The sequence below is a fragment of the Delphinus delphis genome, chromosome 10, assembly GCF_949987515.2.
Source record: "Delphinus delphis chromosome 10, mDelDel1.2, whole genome shotgun sequence".
NCBI lineage: Eukaryota > Metazoa > Chordata > Mammalia > Artiodactyla > Delphinidae > Delphinus > Delphinus delphis.
The window spans coordinates 87627646-87654478 of record NC_082692.2 but is presented as its reverse complement, the minus strand read 5'-3'; the positions used below and the strand labels follow the sequence as shown (position 1 = coordinate 87654478).

Below are 26833 nucleotides of genomic sequence, written 5' to 3'. Positions count from 1 at the left end.
AAGAGAAGAAACTGAGACCAGAGATTTTAAGTGAATTTACCAAAGGCACATACCTAGGATGAGAGAAAGTCAAGTTTAAACTTCAAATCCTAAGACTCAATGCAGAAGTACTTCTTTCTTTCAAAGATGCCCCCATGAGCTTCCCTGGTGGTGCAGTGGTTAAGAGTGGTTAAGAGTCCGCCTGCCGATGCAGGGGACACGGGTTCGTGCCCCGGTCCGGGAAGATCCCACATGCCGCGGAGCGGCTGGGCCCGTGAGCCATGGCCGCTGAGCCTGCGCGTCCGGAGCCTGTGCTCTGCAATGGGAGAGGCCACAACAGTGAGAGGCCCGTGTACTGCAAAAAAAAAAAAAAAGCAATATTGTTAGGGAGAATAAAAAGAAGATGTAATATTGAATTAGAAGTTAAAGGAATGAAGTTCAGTATCCCTCTCATTGAAAGAGGATCAATGAACATTTATGTCAAGCACATTAAAATTTCTAGATAAGTTTATTCTTGACTTTGATCAAGGCCAGATCTAATGCTTTTGTACTGAGGATCTACATATTTGCTTCTTGGAAAGAAAAGCTTTTCATCATGTTGGCTGAAGAATACTCACGTGATTGCTGCTGTTCCTTTTCAAGAGGAAACCTGTCTCCTTTATTAGAAGCGCTTTATAGAGGAATGTCTGAAAGAGTGAGCAGATGGTGGTTTTGTATTTCTTCGTGTTGTTTCCGGTAAATATATTTAGAGCCAAAACGAAAGAGCCAGTGCTCTTTAACACTTCTGTTATCATTGTTTCTTGTTTGAAAAAGGCGAAAGGAAGGAAATTAATTAAAGTTAGTAACCATAAAATTTACTGCATTTTAGGGACAATTGTCAGTAGAACTGCCTAGAGGCAGACCTCAGAGATACTGCGGGTTTGGTCCAGATCACCACAATAAGCAAATAGTGCAATAAAGTGAATCACACGAGTATTTTGGTTTCCCAGTACATACAAAAGATACGTTTCTACTAAGCTATAGTTTATTAAGTGTGCAATAGCTTTATTTCTACTAACTTTTTTTTTTTTTTTTTTTTTGGCCGCACCGCGCGGCATGCGGGATCTTAGTTCCCCGATCAGGGGTTGGACCCACGCCCCCTGCAGTGAAAGTATGGAGTCTTAACCACTGGACCTCTAGGGGAGTCCTAGCTTTATTTCTAAAAAAAAAAAAAAAGTTTTAACCTTAATTTAAAAACATTTTATAGCTAAGAAATGCCAGCCGTCGTCTGAGTCTTCAGTGAGTCATCATCTCTTTGCTGGTGGAGGGTCTTGCCTCGATGCTGATGGCTGCTCATCGACCAGGGTGGTGGTTGGTGAAGGTTGGGTTGGCTGCAGCAGTTCCTTCTTAATGAAGTTTGCCTCATCAATTGGCTCTTCTTTTCAAGGATGGTTTCTTTGTAGCATGCAGTACTGTTTGATAGCATTTTACCCACAGTAGAACTTCTTATCAAAATTGGAGTCAGGCTTCTCAAAGCCTGCATCAACCAAGCTTATGTAATATTCTGAATCTTTTGTTGTTGTTTCAACAGTCTTTACAGTATCTTCACCAGGAGTAGATTTCTTCTCAAGAAACGACTTTCTTTGCTTATCCATAAGAAGCAACGCTTCATCTGTTAAAGTTTTATCATGAGATTGCAGCAATTCAGTCACATCTTCAGGCTCGGCTTCTAATTCTAGTTCTCGCACTGTTCCCACCACAGCTGCAGTTACTTCCCTCACTGAAGTCTTGAATCCCTCCAAGTCACTCATGAGGGTAGGAATCCACTTCTTCCAAACTCCCGTTTATGTTGATATGTTGACCTCTTCTCATGAGTCATGAATCTTAATGGCATCTAAAATGGTAAATTCTTTCCAGAAGGTTTTCAATTGACTTTGCCCAGATCCATCAGAGGAATCACTATTATGGTATCTGTGGCCTTACAAAATGTATTTCTGAAATAATACTACTTGAAAGTTGAAATTACTCCTCGATCCGTGGGCTGCAGAATGGACATTGGGTTAGCAGGCATGAAAACAACATGAATCTCATTGTACATCTCCATCAGAGCTCTTGGGTGCATTGTCAAGGAGCAGTCATATTTTGAAAGGAGTCTTTGTTTCTGAGCAGTAAGTCTCAACAGTGGGCTTAAGGTATTCAGTCAACCCTGTTATAAACAGATGTGCCGTCATCTAGGCTTTGTTGTTCCCTTTATAGAGCACAGGCAGAGTCAACTGAGCATAATTGTTAAGCCCTAGGATCTTCAGAAAGGTAAATGATCATTGGCTTCAACCTAAAGTCACCAGCTGCATTAGCCCCTAACCAGAGAGTCAGCCTGTCCCTTGAAGATTTGAAGCCAGGCATTGACTTCTCTTCTCTGACTATAAAAGTCCTAGGTGGCATCTTCTTCTAACATAAGGCTGTTTCATCTACATTGAAAAGCTGTTGTTCAGTGTAGCCACTTTAAGTTATTATCTTCGCTAAATCCCCTGGATAACTTGCTGCAGCTTCTGCATCAGCCCTTGCTGCTTCCCCTTGCACTTTTATGTTTCGGAGACGACTTCTTTCCTTAAACCTCCTGAAATAAGCTCTTTTAGCTTCAAACTTTTCTTTTGCAGCTTCCTCACCTCACTCAGCCTTCATAGCATATGAGAAATTAGAGCCTTGCTCTGGGTTAGACTTTGGCGTAAGGGAATATTTTGGCTGGTTTGATCTTATATCCAGACCACAAAAACGTTCTCCATATCAGCAGTAAGGCTGTTTGGGTTTTTATCATCCGTGTATTCAATGGACTGGCACTGATAATTTCCTTCAAGAACCATTTCTTTGCCTTCACAACTTCCTAACTGGTGCAAGAAGTTGTGCCTGTCTCAGCTTGCCACGTGCCTTGCTCTAAGCTTAATCATTTCTACCTTTTGATTTAGAGTGAAAGACGTGTGACTCTTCCTTTCCCTTGAATATCTAAGAGTCCGTTGTAGGGTTATTAGCCTAATTTCAATACTGTTGTGTCTCAGGAAAGAAGGAGGCCTGAGAAGAGGGAGAGAGACGGGCAAATGGCGGGGTGGGTGGGTGGTGGTGCAGTCAGAACACAGATTGGTAGGGGAAATATCCCTCCTCTACTCTTCTTAAGTTCTTGTGGCTGCACTAATCATAAAATTGACACAAGATAGAATAACAAGAGGGAAAGAAACACATTTTGATTCATGTGCACAAAGGTCTCATAGAAATGGGGCCTAAGAAATAGCCACAACATGTTGTAAGTGTTGGAAAGAGAAACAGTAAATCTGAGAAGAAATGACGGGGCAAAGAAACTAAGGCTTTGGGTCCTTCATTAGTGAAGAACTTAAAGGGTGGGCTTGGGGTAGTAAAATAACAAAGGAACAAGGCTTGTTTATACAGGCCTCTTGGCCCAGGATTCCTGTCTCTGGTGATAAGGGGGTCCTTCTACCTCCAGATACAGGGAATGTACCTTTCACCTGAGAAATGTATTTCGTGCTTTCAGGGAGATAGAAAAGAGGCTCAGAGTGTACCTCTTGCGTTGGCCATTTAATTTAATTCAAAATAATCAGTATGCCATCGAGGCATATTTTGGGGTGGCCTGCCCTGGGCCCCAGTAGCTTGCTGTCTTATGTGGATGCCCTAAACGCTTAGAGTAGTAACATAAAAGATCAGTGATCACAGTTCCCCATCATAAATACAATCATAATGAAAAGTTTGAAATATTGCAAGAATTACCAAAATGTGGCCCAGAGACAGGAAGTGAGGAAATGCCATTAGAAGAATGGCCCCAACAGACACAGGTAACACAGGGTTGCCACAAGCTTGCAATGTGGAAAAAATAGGATATCTGCGAAGCAAAATAAAGTGAAACTCAATAAAGCGATGTATGCCTTTATACACGTGTTATTTAGCATAGCAGGCAGGGAAACGTGAAGTGGCCTAAAAGGTATTTGTCTGACTCTGTCATCTATCACTTTTCTGAAAGCCTGCAAACTACTGTCTGTATTTGACTTGAACCCGAGGTGGCTATGAAATCTCCAGAGCATATCCTTTAGCGCCTAAAGAAACTGGCACGGATAGAGCCCTGCAGATCTGAAGGAAGGGAATTACTTCTGGTGATGGATTTCTCTGGGCCTTGTTTTTTGTCACCATGTTTATTTCAGTTATTCAGGCATAATTGCACATCCTTCCATAATCAAATATTTCTGTGATGTGGACTCATTTGATTTTGGTTTGATTTGTTTTTTTAATCAGGTGACTTAGGACTGTTTTAGTAGTATAATTTATAATGGAACCACCACTTTCTAAAGCGTGTTATTCAAAAGAGCTAGATCGGGAAGATCCATTTTAAAATATATTTTTAGATGGTATTTAACCCTATTTTGATGAACAGTTTGATATGTTACTAATAGGTAAGTAGTAGTACCACTTTGTGTGTGTGTGTATGACAGAGTGTGGGTTTGAGTGTGCGTTTGTGTGTGTCTCTGGAGGCTGGACAGGGAGGGAAGGAGAAACGTTAATTTCTCCAGCTTCCTGAGGACTCATTTGTTGTCCCCACTTGGAAGACCCCTGTGACTTGGCAGAATGACTTTGTCTTCTGCTAATAACTTCATTTCTATTTACCAGTGAAAATGAACATTTATTCTGCTTTAAAAAATCACCCACATGGCAAGAAGGGAAATAGCAAGTCCCCATGACATTTCTTAAGGAAATCATTTTAATTTTCATAAAAGAAAATGAGACCTCATGAGGAATGGACAGAGTTATTGTGATGCTGCTTCTTTATTCGCTAGCCCTTAATTATTTCATTTATTCTATTGCACATTTTCCCCCTCCGTAGACTTCTTTTGTATTATTTGCAACCCAGTGAAATCCCTCTCTGGAATTAGCTTCTGAGAGTTGATGTGCGAGTTATAACCCAGAAGCACCACCTTTGGATTCATTAAAGGGTGGGCTTCTCACAGTTAGCTTATAGTGAAGAAAATTTCCATTTTGCAAGGGCAGTGTAAATTTTGCATATCACTTTAATAAGCAAAGCAGGTCAATCAAATTATAATTGGCTCCAATTAGCACTCGCATGAGCAGTAGGACTCTTTCACTTCTCCTGGACTGCACTTAAAAAGAAAATGTTATTTACTGTCACTGAAGTCATAAAAAAAAATGTCTATTATTCAGTATAAGTGATGAAGCAAGTGCAAACCTGGCCAGAAGGATTTGGCATATATTTGAGATGTGTGTACCCAAGTGCACATTGTATCAAGCGTAGCAGTGTGCAAAAATGTGTTTATTACAAAGCATTTTCTTTTAGCTGCACAAACAGGTGGTGGCAGCGAAGCTTCTAGTGTTGGCAACTTTTGGGTTTAGAGCTGATCTTAAAATCGCTTTCTAACATTTTCAGGGTCTCTGAACTCCTCTGGAAAGGTACATTTTAATAATAAAAATGAGGAAGCCCAGAAGAAATGCATTATATTCCCAAAGTCTCTTCTACCTTAAGTTCTGAATCTGCCATTTTGGGGCGCTCCTCCTGAGCTGAGTGTCAGCACGATACCAGCAAGTCCTCATACGAGCTGGGGAATAAGTAACTGCAGTTTGGGTCTGTGGCATGAAGGTCTTGTCCTGTCTTTATAAAGCATCACGGTAACTCCATCCTGTCCTTGTTAGATCTCATCTTCTCTAATGAATGTCTGAACCACTTTCTGTAGCAATGCCTTGCTTCTTTAGCACCCTTGAGAAGGAAGATGTCATTAAGTGGCTTGCCGATGTTTTTGCTAGTCCGTCTCTGCATTAACCCCAAATCATTGCTAGGCATCAGGTATTGAGTGTCAAGCTCCCACTTGTATTTCCTCATCTTGAAATTTCCTTGCAGCAAGGAGACAATCCCACCAAAACAACTTGAACTAAGAATGAGAGAGAGGAGGGTCACTGGAAAAATAAATAAATAAACGTTCTTCATGAAAGGAAGAATGTGTATATACAAGCAAAAATACAAATAGCCTCTAGAGGGCACCACACATTTTTGCCTCAACAAATATGGAAGAAAGAGCTTCACTTTGGCACCGTATCAGTTTTAGCAGCCAAGGTACCAGGAGAGAGATGAAGGCCCTTGTTAGGAGAGGAGCTTCCCTGGCAGAAGCCTAAAAATGAGACAAGGATGTCAGTGCCTACTCCAGTCAGAATGTGATGGAAGATGTGGGTACCCACTGAAAATACTCCCCATTCCTAAAAGAAAATAGTAGAACTAAAAGTGGTGGTCACAGGGCTGCATTATTTCTTGGAAGCTTCTATTACACAGTGGAATGGTTGGTATGTAGTCCCTGATGGTAGCGACTAAAGCAAGAGAGAGGAACAAAGAAATGTGGGGTACAAGAGGCTAACGGTCTCGCATGACCTTTGTGAAATATTTTTTCACAAAGGTAGGACAACATGACAGCCCTATAAGGAAAAGAGGAGGAAAAATAAATAAGACAAGGGATCTTAAAAGATTGCCAAACTCATAATTTGGTCTGGAGATAATATTAACCTAGAACAGGAGTCAACAAACTTTTCTTAAAAGATCAGAAAAATCTTTTAAGCTTCATGGTCCATATAGTCTTTGTGGAAGCTACTCACTCTACTCTGAAAGCCTGAAAGCAGCCCTAGACGATAGCAATTGAATGTGCGTGAGTTTGTTCCAAAAGATGTAGTTTACAAAGCAGGCAGCCGTCTGGGCTTGACCTCCTAGTCATTCCTTGCTGACCCATGGTCCCCCAAGTATGAAAGGAGGAAAGAAATGTCACCTTTAGTGTTTTCCCTCCCTGATCATTGTTCTCCTAATCTTAGAACCTTTACAAGACAGGCTTGTTAGTACTCTGAATCAGAATGGATTAGGCAGACCTTTATGGGCTAAGCAAGGAAACCTATATAAATAATATTGTCACCAAAGCAACAACTTACAAAAAAGCTTTTGAAAGACAAGACACTGAAATGACAGAAGTGGTGATAGACCCCTTCTGCTTCGAGGTACAGACTTTTCATTCCTAACCATTGATCTATCTGTTCTTCTTTGAAACTTAAATTGTCTTCAGTTTTCTACATTTTAGATTTTTGAGTGTGTCCCAGACCTTCCATCAGTGTGGTGTCATGTGTAAGCTCTGTAGCAAAATTTCCTTCCCAACTTGTATGAATCAGTTAAAATCAAGATAAAAATCTTGATGACATCAAGCAAGCTCTCAGACCCTTTTAAATATGTTTTATTTAAACATACTTAAATATGTTTAAATATTTAAAAAGCAGGTCAGACTTCCCACTTGGCACCACAGAAAACCGCCAGTGTTACTTGCACAAATTTGCCCAACTGCAATTTTATTTGACAGAATTTCTTCTAGAAAATGCCTATACAAAGGATTAGATACCCCTCACAATAGAATTTTATAATGGAACTAGAAGTAAACCCTTAAATGTCAGTAGTATGTGTGTTAATGTATCTCCAGGTAAACACTAAGGTGACATGTTTCATGTTAAATCTGACTGGCCTTACACTTAAGTGACGCAGGAAGGAATGTGATTGGAGGAGTGATGTCCTCCATCAAATATTACTTTTTAGAAAGCAGAGTTTCAGTGCTCCATTTTGTTAATTTATGGCTTTGATTGGTAAAACCTCTTTGTCCTCTAATAAAAAATATTTCACATTCCCAATATTCATGTAGCATTGTTAATAGAATGTCCAGCAGCCCAGAAGTTTTGGGACAATGTGCTTATGCACATTATACACGGGAGGCTGGGAAGGGTTCTGTAAGGCCTAGCTTGTTTGAGTATATAAAATCATCATTTTTATTATAGCTCTTTATTTATCATCATGCATAAAATGATGTTGAAAAGTCTCCAAAGAATGCTGATTTGATATATATGTTACTTTGCAGTATACAATTAACATTTATTGCAAATGCAGATTTTTATGATGAATAAACTCTGAGAGTATTACGGCAGATATTTTTTTACCTTATTCAGAACACAGTAAATCACATGATTTTCTAATGTTTTCAGTCAGAGTGATGCCATATATATTTCAACAAAGACATGCAAGCAATACATGAAATAGTGCAGATCTCTCTCTTCACTCTAAGACATAAAACTTATATTTCGTTCCATCTCAATGAGAAAATCTATAAAGAAACGTAGGTCAGTGCTACAGAATTCTGTGTACCTTTCATTACAGGTTTTATTTCTTTCCATAAGTCTTTTTTTTTTTTTTTTTTTTTTTGCGGTACGCAGGCCTCTCACTGTTGTAGCCTCTGCCGTTGCGGAGCACAGGCTCCGGACGCGCAGGCTCAGCAGCCATGGCTCACGGGCCCAGCCGCTCCGCGGCACGATGGGATCTTCCCAGACCGGGGCACGAACCCGTGTCCCCTGCATCGGCAGGCTGACTCTCAACCACTGCGCCACCAGGGAAGCCCTCTTTCCATACGTCTTTAAGGGTCTGAATCTTTGTACAGAACGATCAGTCACTAATTGATTTGCTTTGAGGTTATCGTAGTTTGATACCACTTTTGGTATTACCCCTCCCTAATTGTACTGATTTTATAAACGGATTATGTAAAATCTAATTCTTCCCTAGGCATTAGGAGCGGAGGCTTTCTCCACTTTTTTGTCCTTGGTTGTTTGCTTTTCTTTGAAAATTGTGTCTACAGCACTTAGTACCTGATACATAGTGAACACTTCATTGTTAGCTGGCATCGTTGTTTGTATTAGTTTCCTGTTGCCACTGCAGCAAATTACCACGAATTTCAAGGCTCAAAATGCCACAGGTTTATTATCTTATAGTCCTGCAGGTCAGAAACCTGTGGAGGAGCAAAAATAATTTTCCCTCTACCCTTCCAAGCTCTCTCTCTCTCCATATATATATATATATATATATATATTTATATATTTATATTTATATACGTAGTGTGTGTGTGTGTGTGTGTGTGTGTGTATTTCATATATACATAGGCGTTACCCAGGATAACTGAAATGGCGCAAGCCACCACCTTAAATATAAAAGAAAAGAAAATGTTGGGGTGTGGGAGGAAGAGGCCTGTTATGGGAGGTGGTCAGGAAAACTACAGTAAACAAGGGTAAGGTGGTTATGCAGATTTAAGTTCTTGTCTTCTCCATGGAGAAGAGTTTAGTCATCCTTTTCTTCCTGGTACAGGGAGACAGGCATCCTTACAAACAGAGATTCCCCTTAAAAATGTAAACGTCTCTTTAAAAAGTGTAATTTCTACTCAAGCTTTCAGAGCTTTTTCTGTCGGCTCCTTCTTCAAAATCATCAACTTAAAATGATCTTTTTGCCAAAGACATATTTTGTGGTGGTATATTCTGCTCCCCTTCAAGTCCAACACAAGTCTCAGTGGGCTAAAATCAAGGGCTTTGCTCCCTTACTCTTGCAGCTTCTAGAGGCTGCCCGCATCCCTTGGCAATCTTGGCCCCCAGCCAGCAATCCCATCACCCTGTTCTCTGTTTTCTTAGTCAAACTTCTGACCCTCCCGTCTCTCTTTTTTCCTCATAAGGACCTTTGTGATTACGTGTTTGCCCTCCCAGATCCATTTCAAGATTCTCAACTTGATCACATCTGCAGACTGCCTCTGCCATGTATATTATTTCCCTATTGCTGCTGTAATGCATTACCATGAATTTAGTAGCTTAAAACACACAAATTTATTCTTTCATAGTTCTGAAGGTCCAAAGTCCAAAACCAGTTTCACCTGAGGGAAAATCAAGATGTTGGCGGGTCTGCCGTCCTTCTGGAGGCTCAAGAGGAAAATCTGTTTTCTTGCCTTTTCCAGCTTCTATAAGCCAACTACATTCCTGGACTTACGGCCCCTTCCTTCATTTTCAAACCAAGAGTTTAGCATCTTGAAATATCTTCCTCTGACTACAACTTCTGCTTCTGACATTACATGTCCTTTCAATGACTTCCCTCTTATAAGGACCCTTATGGTGACATTGGGCCCACCCAAATAATCCAGAATAATCTTCCCATCTCAACATCCTTAGTTTAATCAGATCTTCAGAGTCCCTCCTGCCCCACCAGGTAACATGTTCAGACTTGAGGGATTAGGAGGTAGACTTCTTCTGGGGGCCACTGTTCTGCCTATGTTTATTAGGCCCAGGCTCTCTCTTAAAGTTGTATTTATGTCTCTACCCACGTATTGGGCATTTACTTCTAGGTTACCTGCCTGAGTCTCAAAATCTGTTTTCAGTACAACCTTTTCCATCCCCAGAGTGGTTTTTCTTCCTAATTTTCCTGTTTCTTCTGCTTATTCCAGCTCAAAACCTTAGAGGTAGTTTTTTGTGTTGTTAGTTAAAGATCTTTTTTTTTTTCTCTTACTTTTCTGAGGATGTGTTTGGAAGAAATAGTGGAGAAAGACCATTGTATTATTCTAGTTACATCATATTCCAATAGATAGGCCATTGTAAGCCAGTGGTTTAAGGCTTCTGCTCAGTTACTTAGCCCAGAAAGATGAACTTTCTGTCAATGGTGGAATTTTTCCTTCTTTGCTTGTTGGGGTGGGGGGATTGGGTGGTGGTCTCAGGATAGGCTTACACTGACTCTGGGATGCTGACTTATCTGGGCTTGTCTGGAGGGCAGGTACTAAGAATCAACCAGGGATTGGTTTGTATATTTGAAGAGCTTGGGGGATGAGGTGAGGGGACTATCTTGATGCAGGTTGGGGAGAGGGACAGTTATCCGAAAGGTAGTCAGTGAAAACAGACATTTCCTCCAAGGGGAGGGGCAATTTTTAATACCCAGGCGAGTGTGTTACTCAATTTCAGCAACACCATGTCAGTTCAGGTCCCCTAAGAAGGAGACTACAAGATGGCATCAGAGAATCTGACATTAAAAAAAAGAAAGACCTGAGGAAGTGCCTGTGAAGGATAAGGGGGGAGCAAGCAGAAATGGGTAGAGGGAGACTCAGACCGAGATTCAGGTCTGATAGCTTTGAACAGAGAGGGGAGGAAAACTTGCACAGGAAGAATGCCAGGGCACAGCACAGTTCTGAAAATATTGTGGCCCTTCTGCTGGGGAGTCCTCAAGCCGTAGTTGCCCTTATGAGGAATCCTGCAGGAATGCCAGCATTAACACCCCCCTGGAGCCCCATTAGCAGGTAGCAACCTGGGGAAGTGCAGCCACAGCACGCGTGCCCTAGTGGCTGGAGGCCATCAGTTAACTGTGTGCCATGCAGTAGGTTCTTCTCGAGCGAGATCTACTTGGGACCCTTCCGTGTCTGCCACAGTCCACTCTGTGATTCTTACATATGCGCTACTTCACGCTCGTTTTGGGAGCAGCCTTAAAATGATTTTAATTTTGATATCCTTCCCTTACTTCTCTTAACAGTCATTACTAGGTCATATAGGCAAAGCTGCCACAATATTTCTTTAACAATATAATAATAGTACAATATTTAAGTAGTATCCATTTTAATTTGGGATTAAAAGAAATACTACAAATGCAGTCTTGTTTTATTTGGTATCGAACATTTTCAGTCAAAATTACATAGGTAGTATTTATTCCAAGTTGTTGCATGTAGCTGTTGTTCATACATTCTTCTTGCTCTATAATATTTTCTTTCATGAATTTATTAGATTTTAGGATTTCTGAATCAGTTTCTTTCCAGCAGCCACTCTCACTTTAGTATAAACTAGTTTAATAAGATTGACTTTTTCTAATACCCAGCTAAGATCTATTATGTCAGGGAGCAGTAGATGTTTTACTCACCCTGGATTAAAGGGAGAGGTACAGTCATATTCACATCATAAATAGAACACTCTGGAAGAATAAGATTGCTTTGCTTCCTTTAAAGCAAGGGGAGGTTATGGGGCCATGGGGAATGTTGGGATGCGACTGGATACTTAGAGCCAAGGGAAGAGCCTAAAGGTTTATTTGCTTTTACAGCTGTCAGTTTTAACCATCCCAGAACACATTAAGCCTACCTTACCAGCATTCTTCAACTCTGTGGTTTGTTTAGCAGTAGTGCAAGAGAAAGCACCATCAGGGTAGACAGGAAGCCAATTGTGGAGTGGATGTTTGAGATACATTTCTTTTCATACAATCCAACAAACAAATTTAGATTTCACGATCTATCACATGACTGAGTGGAATTTCATGAAACTCTCTACTGATATGATAGCATGACATAAAGATCAGTTCGAGATTACAAACCATTGTTTCTGAACATCTGCACAGTATGCCATTGACCTGCTAACCTTTGGAAATCATCAGAATTTGCTTTGAACATGGAAGAGAGGCACAATCATGTTTCATTTCCATCAGGTACTTAACTGCCCTTTACCCTGTTCCCCTTGCACATGCTCTTCCCTCCACCTGGAGCACTTTTATCCCTTCATATTCACCTGTTCTTTAAGACCTGTTCTTCAGTCCTGAGAATGTCACCGCTCCTTCCTTTTGAACCCCACAGGAACTCTCACCCAGTCCTGACACATTATCTCACTGTATTTTTGTACTGACGTACTGTCCCCCTCTACCAAGCAGAAAGACCCTTCACCATCGGAATTATGCTTTAAATACATTTTTGAACTTGTTATTCATTAAAATTGATTTTGATTACATATATTTTCTAAAGATTCTCTTGGAAAAGCATTACAGTATGAACCAGTGCCATAAGGTTAGTGGAATTGTAAAAGAAAATAGGGCCACAGAAAGAAGGAATCAAATAAACCAACCACAATAACTATACTTAAATAACAACTTGCTTCTAAAAAATATAGGCATCTAGAACAAAGCAGCAGAGTATTATTTAGTCCTCATTATCTCAGAGGAGGAAAACAACAGTTCCTTTGGGGAAAGTTAGTTTTCCTTGATCCCAAAGTTCAGGAAAACTCTAATAGTGGACCTGACGTAGGAGATAGTAGCATAATTTTAACGTAATTAACTCAATAAATATTTATTGAGGACTGTTAAATGTTCTTGAATGTTTCAGTTTGCTAATTTTAGGAGGAGAAAGCAGGCAGGATAAAATCTGACATTTGTTTACCAAGTGGTGGGAGGACAGATAAGTAAATAGATCATTGCATAAACAGTGGTAAGTACTTTAAGTAGTATAAGCATAGAGTTGCTCTGTACAGAAGCACTTACTCAGAGGATGAGGGTTGAGGAAGACTTCTCTGAGAAGGTGATTCATGATGTTGGAACCAAGCTTTGAAAAACATTTGGAAGTTATGACAGAATGGGGTTTGGTGTTGAAAAGGAAAGAAGCCTTGGACAGAGAAAAAGGACACTGCAGCCTCCGAGAGCAGCATATATAAAAACCCAGATGCAAGAAAGAGTATTGGGCTTCTCAGTTGCTAAAGCCATAAGCAGGGGCCTAACCATGCAGGGTCTCATTTTCATGTTAAGCAATTTTGCATTATTCCAGAGACTACCGAGGAATTGCTGCAAGTGTTATGTCAGGAGTTGACGTGATGAGATTGGTAATTTTAAAAGATCATGGGACATGTGGTATGGAGATACAAAATAAAAGGGAGCAAGACTGAAGCCAAAGATACTTGTTAGGAGGTATCTGGAGTGGCGATAATGATGACAGTGATAATATCGCTCCCAGAAGAATGCTAATCAGCAGTGACCTCCATAATAGTTTAGAATGAACACAGCATCATGTCTCATAACCGTTTCTCTTCATGACCTGCAATAAAAGCACTCAGCATTGCTTTGCAGTAAAGGTGATTTCAGATATTTTTAATATACTGTGGAAAATTTTCCTTCATGATGGGATTTCTTTTCTCTAAAAATTTTATTAGAACTATCATATGCTTGGATCTTCAATGAATATCCATCATTTGTCGAAGAAGATAGTCGGAGATTTGTCTCTCAAGAGACAGGCCACCTCTACATAGCCAAGGTGGAACCACTGGATGTGGGAAATTACACGTGTGTGGTGACTAGTATGGTGACAAACGCCAGAGTGCTGGGTTCTCCAACTCCTTTGGTGCTACGTTCCGATGGTAGGAAATGTTTCAAGGGGCAATTCTGAGTGGAAATGCTGTTGCGAATACAAGAAAAAACAAATTGAGAGAAGTGAAAAGTATATCCTGAAGAATTATCATTTTGGTTTTTTTCAGAAGAAAAAATATTTATGAGTACAATGGCTAAAATGATTCCGTCAACCATAGGTCCCTGTACATAATTCTTACTCAGGACTGGCTTCCTGATTTGCAGGGACCAGTGCAGAATGAAAATGAGGAGTCACTTGTTCAAAAATTATGAAGAATTTCAAGATGGTGGCAATAGGTCATTAAGCCAAACGCAAGGCCCTCTGAGCCTGGGGCTCACCTTGTGTTCCCGTTGACGTCAGCAGTCCTTATTTTTGCCAGTTTGAGGTTATTAAAGCTTTGGATATTTTGTTATAGGCTAAAAAGCATCTCTAAAGAAAATTAAAAGAAAAGGTGTGTACATTAGATCCCCAGAACTTATTCATCTTATTATTGAAAGTTTGTACACTTTGACCAACATCTCCCCCATTCCCCTACCCTCACCAGCGTAGTGATTATATAGTAACGTTGTGTTGTGTACTTGAAATTGGCTTAGAGAGTAGATCTTAAGTGTTCTCACTATAGAAAAAAGAGTTAATTTTAAAAATTGAAAATAGTAATTGTGAGGTGTTAAATGTGTTAACTTGACTGGTGTAATCATTTCACAGTGTGTACATATATGAAATCATCACATTGTATGCCCTAAAAAAATCACATTGTACAAACTAAATACGTGCAGTGTTTATTTGTCAGTCATACCTCAATAAAACTGGAGGGGAAAAAAGGAAAACAGGTGTTTCTTCAGCCCCTCAATGACTGTTTCAAGGGAGCCCATGAACTGCAGAGTAAGCAGATTTGGAAGCTTGGGTAACTGTCCCACTTATGCAAAACCGTATCTGATACAGCACAATGCCATGGCCACAAAATACTTTCCAGTCAGTTATAATTGAATTTGACCTTTCCCATTTATTAAGTTACCATTTCTTGTCTCCTGGTAGTCAATTAGTTTAGGATTGGTGTCTGTGCTACCAGGGTACCATTAAGTAAATTTCCTCCCATAATTTTTGCTCTTTAGGATATTTTAAGAACTCATAATACATTGTATATTTCGGTTTGACTAGAAATGTCCAAATTGAATACAGAATAAAAAAGCCTCTCGTTTTATATAATGTAAAAGGCCTAGTGGTTTTCTCAGAACTGCTCTTTAAGCTGTAACTTAGGAATCACGGAATCCAAAGTTCCCACATATTTATTAATGTCGCAAGTTTGGCCCAAGGTAGAACTGCTTCTAAAAGTACCTACCAGACGGCTAGTGAGTAATTCAAATCATAAGGAAGAGTTAGTTCAAAACAGAGCAAAAAAAAAAAAAAAGTTTTAAGAAAAACGGGACAATTCCAAAGGAAACGTTGAAACCACTAACTTTGTATTGTGGATTCACAGGAGTGATGGGTGAATATGAACCGAAAATAGAAGTTCAGTTTCCAGAAACTCTTCCAGCAGCTAAGGGTTCAACTGTGAAGTTGGAATGTTTTGCCCTTGGAAAGTAAGTTTTGTAACATTTATACCGATACGCTAAAATATTAGGTTGCTGTAAGAGATCAAGATAGCTTTTAACAGCCTCTTCTTTTCCTTCTTTTCTAAAATTTTCTTTCATTTAGAAGCAAAGAAAAAATTAAAATACAGGGGAAATGTACATGTATAATTTAGTTTGAAACTTTAAAGGAGATTTACGGAGAATGACTATGTCTGCCTAATTTCATAAACTAAATCGGTGTTATTTTTCTTTTGCTTGTTCATTTGTTGTATTATAATACAGTGAGTATACATTAGACTTTTTTCTCTAAATCATGAATTAACTAGAGAAAATGCACAGTTTATTTTATTAAAATATCAACTTAAAGAGATAAATCTTTGGGCTTCCTTGGTGGCGCAGTGGTTGAGAGTCCGCCTGCCGATTCAGGGGACACGGGTTCGTGCCCCGGTCCGGGAAGATCCCACATGCCGCGGAGCGGCTGGGCCCATGAGCCATGGACGCTGAGCCTGAGCGTCCGGAGCCTGTGCTCCGCAACGGGAGAGGCCACAGCAGTGAGAGGCCCACGTACCGCGAAAAAAAAAAAAAAAAAAAGGGGGGGGTTAAACAAAAAAAAGAGATAAATCTTTGCATTTGCAGGTTTATGTCACTGACAACTGGCTGTGTTCTGCATTTGAAAATCTGTGCCTTTTTTGTTCTATCCTAAGAAAGTTTTATTTTGTCAAGCCTAAAAGGCTTGCAGACATCTGTTTAAAATAGCAAATAACTTGAAAAATTTCTTCTTAGTCCTGTACCTCAGATTAATTGGAGAAGAAGTGACGGACTGCCTTTTTCCACTAAAATTAAATTGAGGAAGTCCAGTGGTGTGCTTGAAATCCCCAACTTCCAACAGGAAGATGCAGGTTCCTATGAATGCATTGCTGAGAATTCACGAGGAAGAAATGTCGCCAGGGGGCGTCTCACTTACTATGGTGAGCCTTCACTTTGGGCATATTGGATTTTTAACTTTCGATCTCTCTAAAAGTTATTGTTATTGGGACTGGGTGGGGGTGAGTAGGAGGTTTTAGCAGAATCCCAGTGTCCAGCATTTTCTGTTCTACATTTTGTTAAATGAGGATATTTATCGTGGAAGGAATTTTAAAAAATTAATTTTTGCAATGAAGTTGGAGGCATGATATACTCGTACTGCATTTTAAACTGATTGATATGATAATGAAATATTTCACTTTTTTTCCTAAGAGTAACCATTTACTCACTTAACCGTAACAAGGAGAGATCTTTCTATCTGCCCTTACGTCTAGAAAATGGGATTTTGTATCTTTCTTTATGGTCTTCACTAAGCAGAAAGAAACTGTCTACTGGGAAAACTTGCAATTACTGCGTTAGACAAACCACATAAACCCAGGCTTACTTGACTTCCTCAGTGTTATTCTATCCTTTCCAATAGCGTAGGTGTACCATGTTTGCTGCCTTTAATTTGTAAGCACAGTTATTTGATGTACTGCTCAATTTGGGTAAAGAAAGGTTAGTAACGTTACCTTTATTTAAAGTCCATTTGTAGGAAAATTAGATTATCCTTTTTCCCCAAACTTGCTTTCAAATCCCTTTTATTAAAAAATATACTAGGTATTTTGATGAAAGCAGGTTTTAGAAAGCAGAAATAAATGATTTTACAAAATGTACTATTAAATATGGGAACATGTAAGCTCAGTGAATATATTTTTGCAGTTTAATCATTAGAAACATTGTAAAACTAATAGGAATTGAACACTTGTGAAAAGCAAATGGCAATATATTCTGTTTATTTCAAAGACTGGAATTTGAAATAATTTTCAGTGCAAACTTGTACAGTATATAAAATGTTTCAGAGAGGAAAAACTTTTCAAAGACAAATACTAAAATTATAGAGCTTATTACGAACCCCTTCAAAAGAATGTGAAGTTTGTGCGTACATTATGTGTGATTAGATTGAAACTTATTTTATGGTAAGGTTATAGGATCCGTCAGGAACAAAATGGAGGCATGGTTTAATAGTATGAGTCATTCCGTGTTCTAACTCTCCCATCTTGTAACAGGATTAGGTTAGAATACGTAGCACCAAGTTGGAATTTCCCAGGTGTCAAGTTCTACATGTTGGTGGGATGATACGGAGATAAGTTGGGGACACTTAACCCGTGTGACTGTATAGCTCTAAGTCGACCGCAAACAAGTCCTAGTTTATTTTCTCCTTTCTAAGCAGCCACTACCTGACCCAGGGTAAGAAGTGACCATGACAGGAAAACACAGGATATTCCAACTGTCTTAATGTTTCAATAGGAATGTTTTTATCTGTATGGAACAGTGACCCTGCACAAATAATAAAACACTTGTATGACAAGACATCCAAAGCTAAGTTGACATTTATGTGCCTTATATTCAGGTCCTGGCACATTTTCTCTGTGGTGTGTTTTCTGCCCTTATCTACTTTTTCCCTTTCTCTGCATGTTGGTTGCCCTTGCAGTCACAGAATGGCTACCAGCAGTGGCTAGCACATTAGTTTTTGTTCATCCTTCCTTTCTCTAAAACATCTTGCAATTCACTTCTCAAATCTCATCGGCTGCGTGTTCATTCCTAAACCAATCACCAGCTAGGAGAATTGGCATAAACAACGTAAGAGCCTCTTTTTGGAACATGGAATATGGTCAGGTTTCCCTGGATTTTGTGGGCAATGCGAGGTGATGGAAGAGAGGATAATTCAACGAAAAGTTGGGTCATCTTAGAAATAAAGAAGAGAGGAAATGGATGCACAATAGACAACCAACATCATGCACTATTCTTAGTAAATGAGGTAGACTGTTGCTTTAGTCCATTATGTAGGTAATATGATACATACCTAAGAAACAAATTAGAAATAATGAGATAGAAGGACTTCCCTGGCAGTCCAGTGGTTAAGACTTTGCACTTCCACTGTGGGGGACGCGTGTTCGATCCCCGGTCGGGGAACTAAGATCCCACATGCCTCATGGGCCAGCCACAAAAAAAAAAAAAAAAAAAAGATAAAAAGAAAAGAAATCAATGAGATAGAAAGTTTCATGAAAGCTACTTTACAGTTCTGGCTTAAGACTAGTATATTCAGGGCTTCCCTGGTGGCGCAGTGGTTAAGAATCTGCCTGACAATGCAGGGGACACGGATTCAAGCCCTAGTTTGGGAAGATCCCACATGCTGTGGAGCAGCTGAGCCGGTGCGCCACAACTACTGAGCCTGCGCTCTAGAGCCCTTGAGCCACAACTATTGAGCCCACCTGCCGCAACTACTGAAGCCCACTTGCCTAGAGCCTGTGCTCCGCAACAAGCCACCTCAGTGAAAAGCCTACCCACTGCAACGAAGAGTAGCCCCCGCTTACTGCAACTAGAGAAAGCCATGCATGGCAACAAAGACCCAACATGGCCAAAAATAAATAAATAAAATAAATTTATTTTTTAAAAAAGACTAGTATATTCAATAAATGCTGCGCAGTTCTCTGCTTATCTGCTCTAATATTTCATGTAAAAAATGGTCCAGTAGAATATTTGAATCTCATATGATGGAATAAGGGGAAACATCACAATAAATGTACCAGTTGTAATCTCAGGATTGGCTTAGTCCGGCAAATTATCTTCCCATTTGGAGAATAGTAATATGAGGAGCCAGTGGAAATTTTTGCTAGAAACTTGAGTCTCAGTCAAGGGATCATGTGTGAGTTTATTTGTAGTCTCCATCCACCGAGGCTGATAATTCCTGAAAGAAGAAAATGTGTTTTAATATAGAGTAGAGAGGAGTGATTTGGGACTGAACTACACTTCAGACTGGGCAAGTCGTTTATATTTTTTAAAAAACAAAATAAGGTAAAACTCAGATGGGTACATTTTCTCTAAAAGCGAAATAGCTATATTTTCATTTCAATTTCAGTTATAAAAAAAAGCAATTTTATGAGATAGAAAGGGAAAGACAAACCTTCCCATGGTTGAAATCAAATAGAAATAGATAAACTGTTTCTGCATATGGAGGATGCAAATGTAAATCCCAAAGTACACATCCCATGCATAATGCAATGTGAAACCAGGAAGACATCTCACCTCCTAGTCTCGGGCCTAAAACACAAGCTGAGACTTGGCTGAATATACTGTGAGTATTGAATGACTTTCATCATGAGTGGTACATTGCTTTCATCTGTAAAAGGGTTTCCCAAGTGTCTTCTAAAACGTAAGTAAAAATGACAAATGAACCTGATGCAGCTGATTTGCATACATCATTTAAGGTGGCACGAGTTACTTCTTTTTCATAAAACATCATTTGATTCAAATTGAAGCAATTTATCCATCTTTCCCTGCCTACACTTTCATTTGCACAGAGGTTCGTAAGATGTTCACTAGTTTGTATTTAATTAAGAGTTATTTCTAAGTTGAAGGAAATATTTTTTTCCTCCACTGTAGAAGTTTCTCTTCTATTGATGCTGATTTTTAGTGCAAATTTAAACTAGTATCTGCTGTCATTCACATATTAAGTTGTTATCAATTGTGATCTCATAATTCAAAAATGCACTTGGACAAGAAAATCTATTTTGTGTACCTGCATTTTTTTTCTACTAATAGACATCTGAAGAATGTAATACAGTGCCCAGAATTTCAAAAACAGAGAAAGCATAATGAGTTTGACTTAGGGAAAGGCAGATTGTAACATCCATCCTCAAATATAGAAATGTTTCATATACCCACTTAGTAAATAGGGAATTAAATATCATTTTAGCCACTATGCTTACGTTAATCTATTATTGCCCATAGTCATATCCATTTATGTGGATAAAGTATTTGTTTTTTATAGTGGAATGGTTTGAATTTCTTTCCTTTTTCATTGCAGCAAAGCCTCATTGGGTTCAACTCATAAAAGATGTGGAAATAGCTGTGGAGGACAGTCTTTACTGGGAATGTCGAGCGAGTGGTAAGCCCAAACCCTCCTACCGATGGTTGAAAAATGGAGAAGCCCTTGTGCTCGAGGTAAGGTAACATGCCTGCTTAATCCACCCTGTCCGCACTTTGTGTAAATAAATGCCTTCCCTAGTGACCAGTGCCAGAGTCAACTGGTGAGTTTGCATACATTCATCTGAACAGTTCATACCACGTTCATCTAAGAAGTGGTACAGAGGTAAAAAGGATAAAGTCAAGTACTCAGTGTGCCAAGGAGGAAATATTTTCAATATTGAATTTCATTGGGAAAAGGTGATTTTATGAATTTAGTACATAAAATGATATACAGTCAACCCATGAACAATGCAGGCGTTAATCCTCGTATAATTTATAGCCTGTCCTCTGTGTCCTCAATTCCTCTGCCACAGATGCAGCCAACCAGGGACCGTGTAGTCCTGTAGTATTTACTGTTGAAAAAGTATCTGCAAATGAGTGGACCCCCCTAGTTCCAACCTTGTTGTTCAAGGGTCCACTGCACTATTTTTTTTCATTTTGAAATTAGAGAAGGCTTTACGTTAATAAAATGTAGAATGTAATTTCCTTTTTCGTATTTGATAACTTGCATGGCCTCTGGAGAATAAATGTATCGATTACTTTATTACCTTGTTACACGAGTACTTATTTTCTCAATCACTTCTCTTCTCAAGACAGGTAATTTTTGCTCTTTTTAAAAACTGTGTACTAAGTTATGTTCCTTCAAATTTCTACACATAACCATTCATAATACCTGCGAACCTTTAATAAATGTGTTTCCCAGAACCCTTTTTAATACATAATGTATAATATCTTCAATTTGCATGATTTTAAAAACTGGTGAGAACCTTTCCAGTTGATGGGGTGGGAAGCATGGTAGATTTCTTAAAGTCTGCAACTTTATCCACGGGGAAAAATGAAATAGTTGCAATATTTTACATTGTGCTTTGTTATTTATTTTACTGATATACTTTTTGATTGAGGGACGTTTATTAGTATTTCCAATGTCTAGCTGTTGTGTTAAGTCATTCTCACTGTTTCAAATAAGGGAAACGTTTAAACTTCAGGTCAGTTTGCCTAATCCCATGAGAAAAATTAAGGAGGTTTGTGTATGATTGATATAAGATTCAGTGGTTATCTTTTTTCTCCTAAAATGGTATATACAAGACATTTTTATTATCATCTAGGGGAGAACACAGATAGAAAATGGTGCCCTTACAATAGCCAACCTAAATGTGACCGATTCTGGCATGTTCCAGTGCATAGCAGAGAACAAACATGGTCTCGTCTATTCCAGTGCTGAGCTCAAGGTTGTGGGTAAGACTAATTTTCTTGTCTTATTTTTTTTTTTTCTTAAATCCTCCATACTTGCCAGAAGCAGAAATATTTACTTTTCATATTAGATTTCTACATCTAATAGCATTTTCAGTATCACAGCAGAATCATGCAGGGTTTCTAATCAAGGCACACATTTTAATGATTTCTAAGGGAAAGCAGCAATTATGACCAGAATTAAGGCCCAAAGATTGAAGAAGAGAAGCAACAGGGAGAGAGTGTTGACCTAAGACATCCTTATTATCCAACTCCAGCAGTACCAACTAAGTAGTACCTTTTAAGAGAATAAGTGACTCTGGTGTTCTCTGTTGCTGGTCCATAAAAGTAAATATCAAAATTCAAATCAGTAGTTTTTTGATCCAAAAGGAGTTGTCTTTGTCTTTAATAACTCTGCTGAAAACATCAAGCATTCGGCAGACCAAAGCTTTAATTGACCAAGGCTCAAGTACTTGAAATTATGAATTATTTTTTTCTTGTACTTTAGGTATAGGAGAAGAAAGGAGATGTTATATCATGTTTAGGGCAGTTGTCCAGAAAAACAGTTTAAGATGCAAATGACTTAAAGTCCAACCAAAATTGTCAGAGCATAACATAGTATGTATAAATAAGAAAGAAAGAGGGGGTGGGGGGAAGGGGGGAGGGAGGGAGAGAAAGAGGAGGAGAAGGGGAGGAAGTTTATTGCTCAGTGTTATTAAAATGGAGAATTTGGATTTCAGCTGGACTTGACCCAGGGCTCAAACATCATCACCACTCTCTGGCCCCATATGATGTTACCCAGCATGTTGTTTTCATTACCACAGTCAATCTAGTGGCAGAAGGATGGCTTTCTTAATTGTTCAGATGGAAGTCACAGTCCTACATGTCATTGGCCCCATGTACCTGATTTGAGTCACGTACCCATGGTTGGTCCAACCCAAATGGCCAGAAGGTTGAAAGGCCCTGATCTAACTCAGTATTTCCCAACTGGGGATGATTTTGTCCCTAGGGGATAGTGGGAAATTCTGGAGACCTTTTTGGCTGTCACAGTGTAAGGGGAAGGTGGGGAAGAAGGGAGCTAGCGTGTGCTACTGGCATCTGGTGGGCAGCTGCCAGAGAAGCTTCTAAATATCCTACGATGCCCAAGATAGCCTCTCACAACAAAGTCCTGTCTAGCCCGAAATGTGAAGTGTCTCATTGAAAAACACTGGTTTGAGGAAAACAGGTCTTTCTTGGTGCCTGGAAGTTAAGAAACAAATTATATGCACCAGGAAGACTGAAGCTTGGGAGGGGTAGATCATCAACTCGAAATCTGGCTGGTGTTATCCATGACAGAGAAGTAGGGTGTCATGACGGAAAGAAAGTGGGATTTGCCCATATCTTAAGTCGAAGCATGGCTGTGCTCTTATGTTAAATTAACCTTATGAGCCATAGTTTATTCATCTTTCAAATGGATGGGTCCCTACCCAGTGTTGCATGGGGTTTTCATATGGGAAAATATATGATCTATGCTTAAAAAAAAGATTTTATTGAAATATAAAAGTATTTTTCATTTGTGTTAGTGAAAGTTACTCTCTCAGGATCCTAATTTTAAGGCCAGCAACCTTTGGATAACATGTCTTCTTTATCTGCAGTCATATATATATATATATATATATATATATATATATATATATATATATATATATATAGTATAATTCCTTCTATGATTTCCACTTATAAAAAATAAGTTATATTAACTGGGATATGACATAAGACAGGGGATTAGATATTTGGGGAAATGCACTCGGTTCTTAACTTTTTTCTGCATTTGCGGCAAAAGGAAGGATGATTTTCTGAGTTAACATACTTAATTCAAATGATACATTTTTATGTCTCTTGAATGTTCAGGTATTGTTTCAGGATCAGCATTCCATCCATTATTAGCCAGCATAATGTTTTCTACATATTATAGTATTTAATGGAATATTGTAACTTAATATAATAATGCATGTTATAATATATTTCTCCAACTTGGAAGTTAAAGCTAACCACGTGAAAATTTTGTAATAGATCTTGTTACTGTTTATACAAGAGAATAAGAATTCAGTACTCAGCCTTCATTCTAAAAACATTACTGAGCATCTAATGAGTGCCAGGCCCTGTGCCACATCTGTGTCCTTGAAGTCACAAGAGAGACCAACCCTACTGTTGTCCTCATGGAACTAACTTTCAAGAACATTCTATTAAATGCTTTTAGTTTTAATAAGCTCATGATTGAGCTATTTTAAAACTTCATAGTAAACTTTAAAAATTCTCATATAAAGTAATTGTCTCAGGAATTGGAACTTGCCAGAAAACACAATGGTAGGACTTACTTTTTAAGCATTGAAAGCATCCTATAGGTGCTATCCAATCAAATCAATCAAGTACCAATATCTTATGTGTCAAGAAACTTCAAAAAATCATAAAGTCAACCTTTGAAATTTACGGGAATTTAAAGAAATGAAATCAGACATCGAATTGTCATTCTTTCTTCTTTCATCCTTTTTAGCTTCTGCTCCAGATTTTTCAAAGACTCCGATGAAAAAGTTGATTCAGGTGCAGGTGGGCAGTGAGGTCAGCTTGGACTGTAAACCCAGAGCTTCCCCCAGGGCGCTCTCTTCCTGGAAGAAAGGAGATGTGCCTGTACAGGAGACTGAAAGGTATTCTGTTGTCCAGAAAGGTGGTGATTTATGTGCTTCTCACTTTCCATCATGATGCCAAAGTAGGTGTTCAGTATGAAGCGAAATGCAGTAGCATTTCAATAAAATGTGAGGTGTTCCAAGAACTGCAATAGCAGTATTTTTGTTTGTAATACTCTCAAGATGATACTCACCAGGTTTTGAAATCTAGAAACAGAGATTTATCTCACCTCTTCCAACATAGAATATTTTAGAAAGGAGTTTCCTCCCCATTTGCCTGGTAAGACTCAAACTGGGATGACAAAGGAATGGGAGCCCTGGACCCAGGCCCCCTCTCAGCTCCTGGTGGCCCAGCATCACAGGGCAAAGAGAATATATGACGGCAGCATATGCCAGATGAATACCAATCTTGCCGTTGCCCTATATTGAAGTAATTTAGCTTTACAGGTATTTGTTTAAGCAGAAGCTTTCTTGATTTCCTGTTTACTGTAATAATATTTAAAATGGAGAGGCAGAATGGGGCCTACTTAAAAGCACAGCTTCTGGACCCAGACTGCTGGGGTTCAAAGCTGTTTTCTTCTACCAGCTACACGAAGTGACTTACACTTTGTGTGTTTCATTTGTTAATGGTTATGATGATATTAGCGCATACTTCACATTATGAGGGTTGCTATGTGGATGAAAGACATAAATATGCATATAGCACTTAGGTCACCTGGCATAGAGTAAACATAAGTATTGGCTATCATTATTGTTTATTGAGTACTTACTACCTACTGGAGCCTCATGCTGAAAGCTTCTGGTAAGCAGAATACTGGCCCCAAACACGTCCATGTCCTTATCCTGAAGACATATGATTTACATTATCACATTACATGGCAAAAGATAATGAAAGTTAAAGATGGAATTAAGGTTGCTAACCGTTTGCCCTTAAAATGGGGAGATTATATTGGATTATCTGGGTTGCCTTAAGTATTCACCTGGGCACTTGAAAGGGGAAGAAGATAGAGAAAGTGTTTGAAAGAAATGTATGGTAATGAGAGAAGAGCAGGAGAGATTTCCAGCATGAGGGGGACCCTGATTGGGATTGCTGGCTTTGAAGATGGTAGAAGGGGGCCGATGAACAAAGGAATTTCAGACTCCTCTATAAAATGGGAAAATCCTCAGCTGACAGCAAGGAAACAGAGATCTCAGTCCCATAACCTCAATGAACTGAATTCTTCCAGCAACCTGAAGGAGCAGAAAATGATTCTAGGACCTTCCAAAGTAACACAACCGTGACAGCACCTTGATTTTAGCCCATTGAGACCCATACTGGACTTCTGACCTCCCAAACTGTAAGATAATACATTTGTATTGTTTTAGGCCACTAAACAAGTTTACAGTAACTTGTAATTGGAGAAAAAGGAAACTAATACAGAACTCTACACGTATTATCTCCTTTCAATATCTCTGCAACTCTGTGCTGTTAGATCTTATTATCATCTCCATTTTTACTAATGAGAAAACGAAAGCTTAGAGAAATTATGTAATTTGCCTAAAGTCACATAGCCAGGATGAGTCCCATAGCTAGGGCATAACCATCAAGCTTTTTCAATGCCACATTGTGTATAGGGAGCCCCGAATCTGAGAGGTGGTCTCATCCTTTGAAGTCATGGGGTCCAAATTATTCTCTTTGGAGATGGGGAAAAACAAACAAACAATTTCTTAGACTAAGAAACGTAGATTTACTTTTCCAAAATTGCAAAGTCTTATTGTAGACAGACAACCAGGTTGCGCTGCTTTTAGATTACAGTCCCAAAGATTTTTTTGTGAGTTGGTTATGACAACACAATCTGCTCTCCCTCAGATATTTTATGGGAGACACCTCCGTTAAAAGGCAGCCACAGCAGGAGGACAAGGCCAAGTTGTCAGCTGAGTGGTTACAAAACACAATCCAACTAAGTGCTAGGCGGCACAGAATAGATTTCTGGAACAGGAAATTAATTAGTGATTTGGAGTTTAGTTGTTGAAGCCAGTTTAAACAATTATAGGCACAAACTAGTTAATTTTGGCTCTGATGGAAGTTAAGTGTTCGTGTATAACTGGTGACTTTTTGTTGTCAAAAACATTTTAGAGTTTTAATTGTATGCATAAATTAAATAGTGATTATGTTCCAAGGACTTAAATGCTTTGCAAAATAATAAACCCACTTGTCCTCACAGTAGTGCCTAGAGGTTTTTAATCTTAATTTTAATTTTAAAAGGGGATAAAAGATTAAGAAATTTAGCTGAAGGCACACAGGAGAGATTTACTCCCACTTTAGAGAGTGATGGGACAATGCAGGGAAAAAGTTTAAATTCTGGAATCTCACCTGGTATTTTGACTT

The 26833-nt window shown here is 39.0% G+C and overlaps 1 protein-coding gene across 1 annotated transcript in view; it reads left to right on the top strand.

Moving 5' to 3' along the window:
* CNTN3 (contactin 3) overlaps positions 1-26833 on the top strand; it is a 323792-nt gene that overhangs the window by 207167 nt on the left and 89792 nt on the right. Inside the window, exons 6-11 of the mRNA XM_060022922.1 lie at positions 13774-13977; positions 15445-15547; positions 16322-16506; positions 20412-20548; positions 21679-21808; positions 24336-24486. Coding sequence (XP_059878905.1) covers positions 13774-13977; positions 15445-15547; positions 16322-16506; positions 20412-20548; positions 21679-21808; positions 24336-24486 — 910 coding nt within the window. The remainder of the gene's footprint in view (positions 1-13773; positions 13978-15444; positions 15548-16321; positions 16507-20411; positions 20549-21678; positions 21809-24335; positions 24487-26833) is intronic.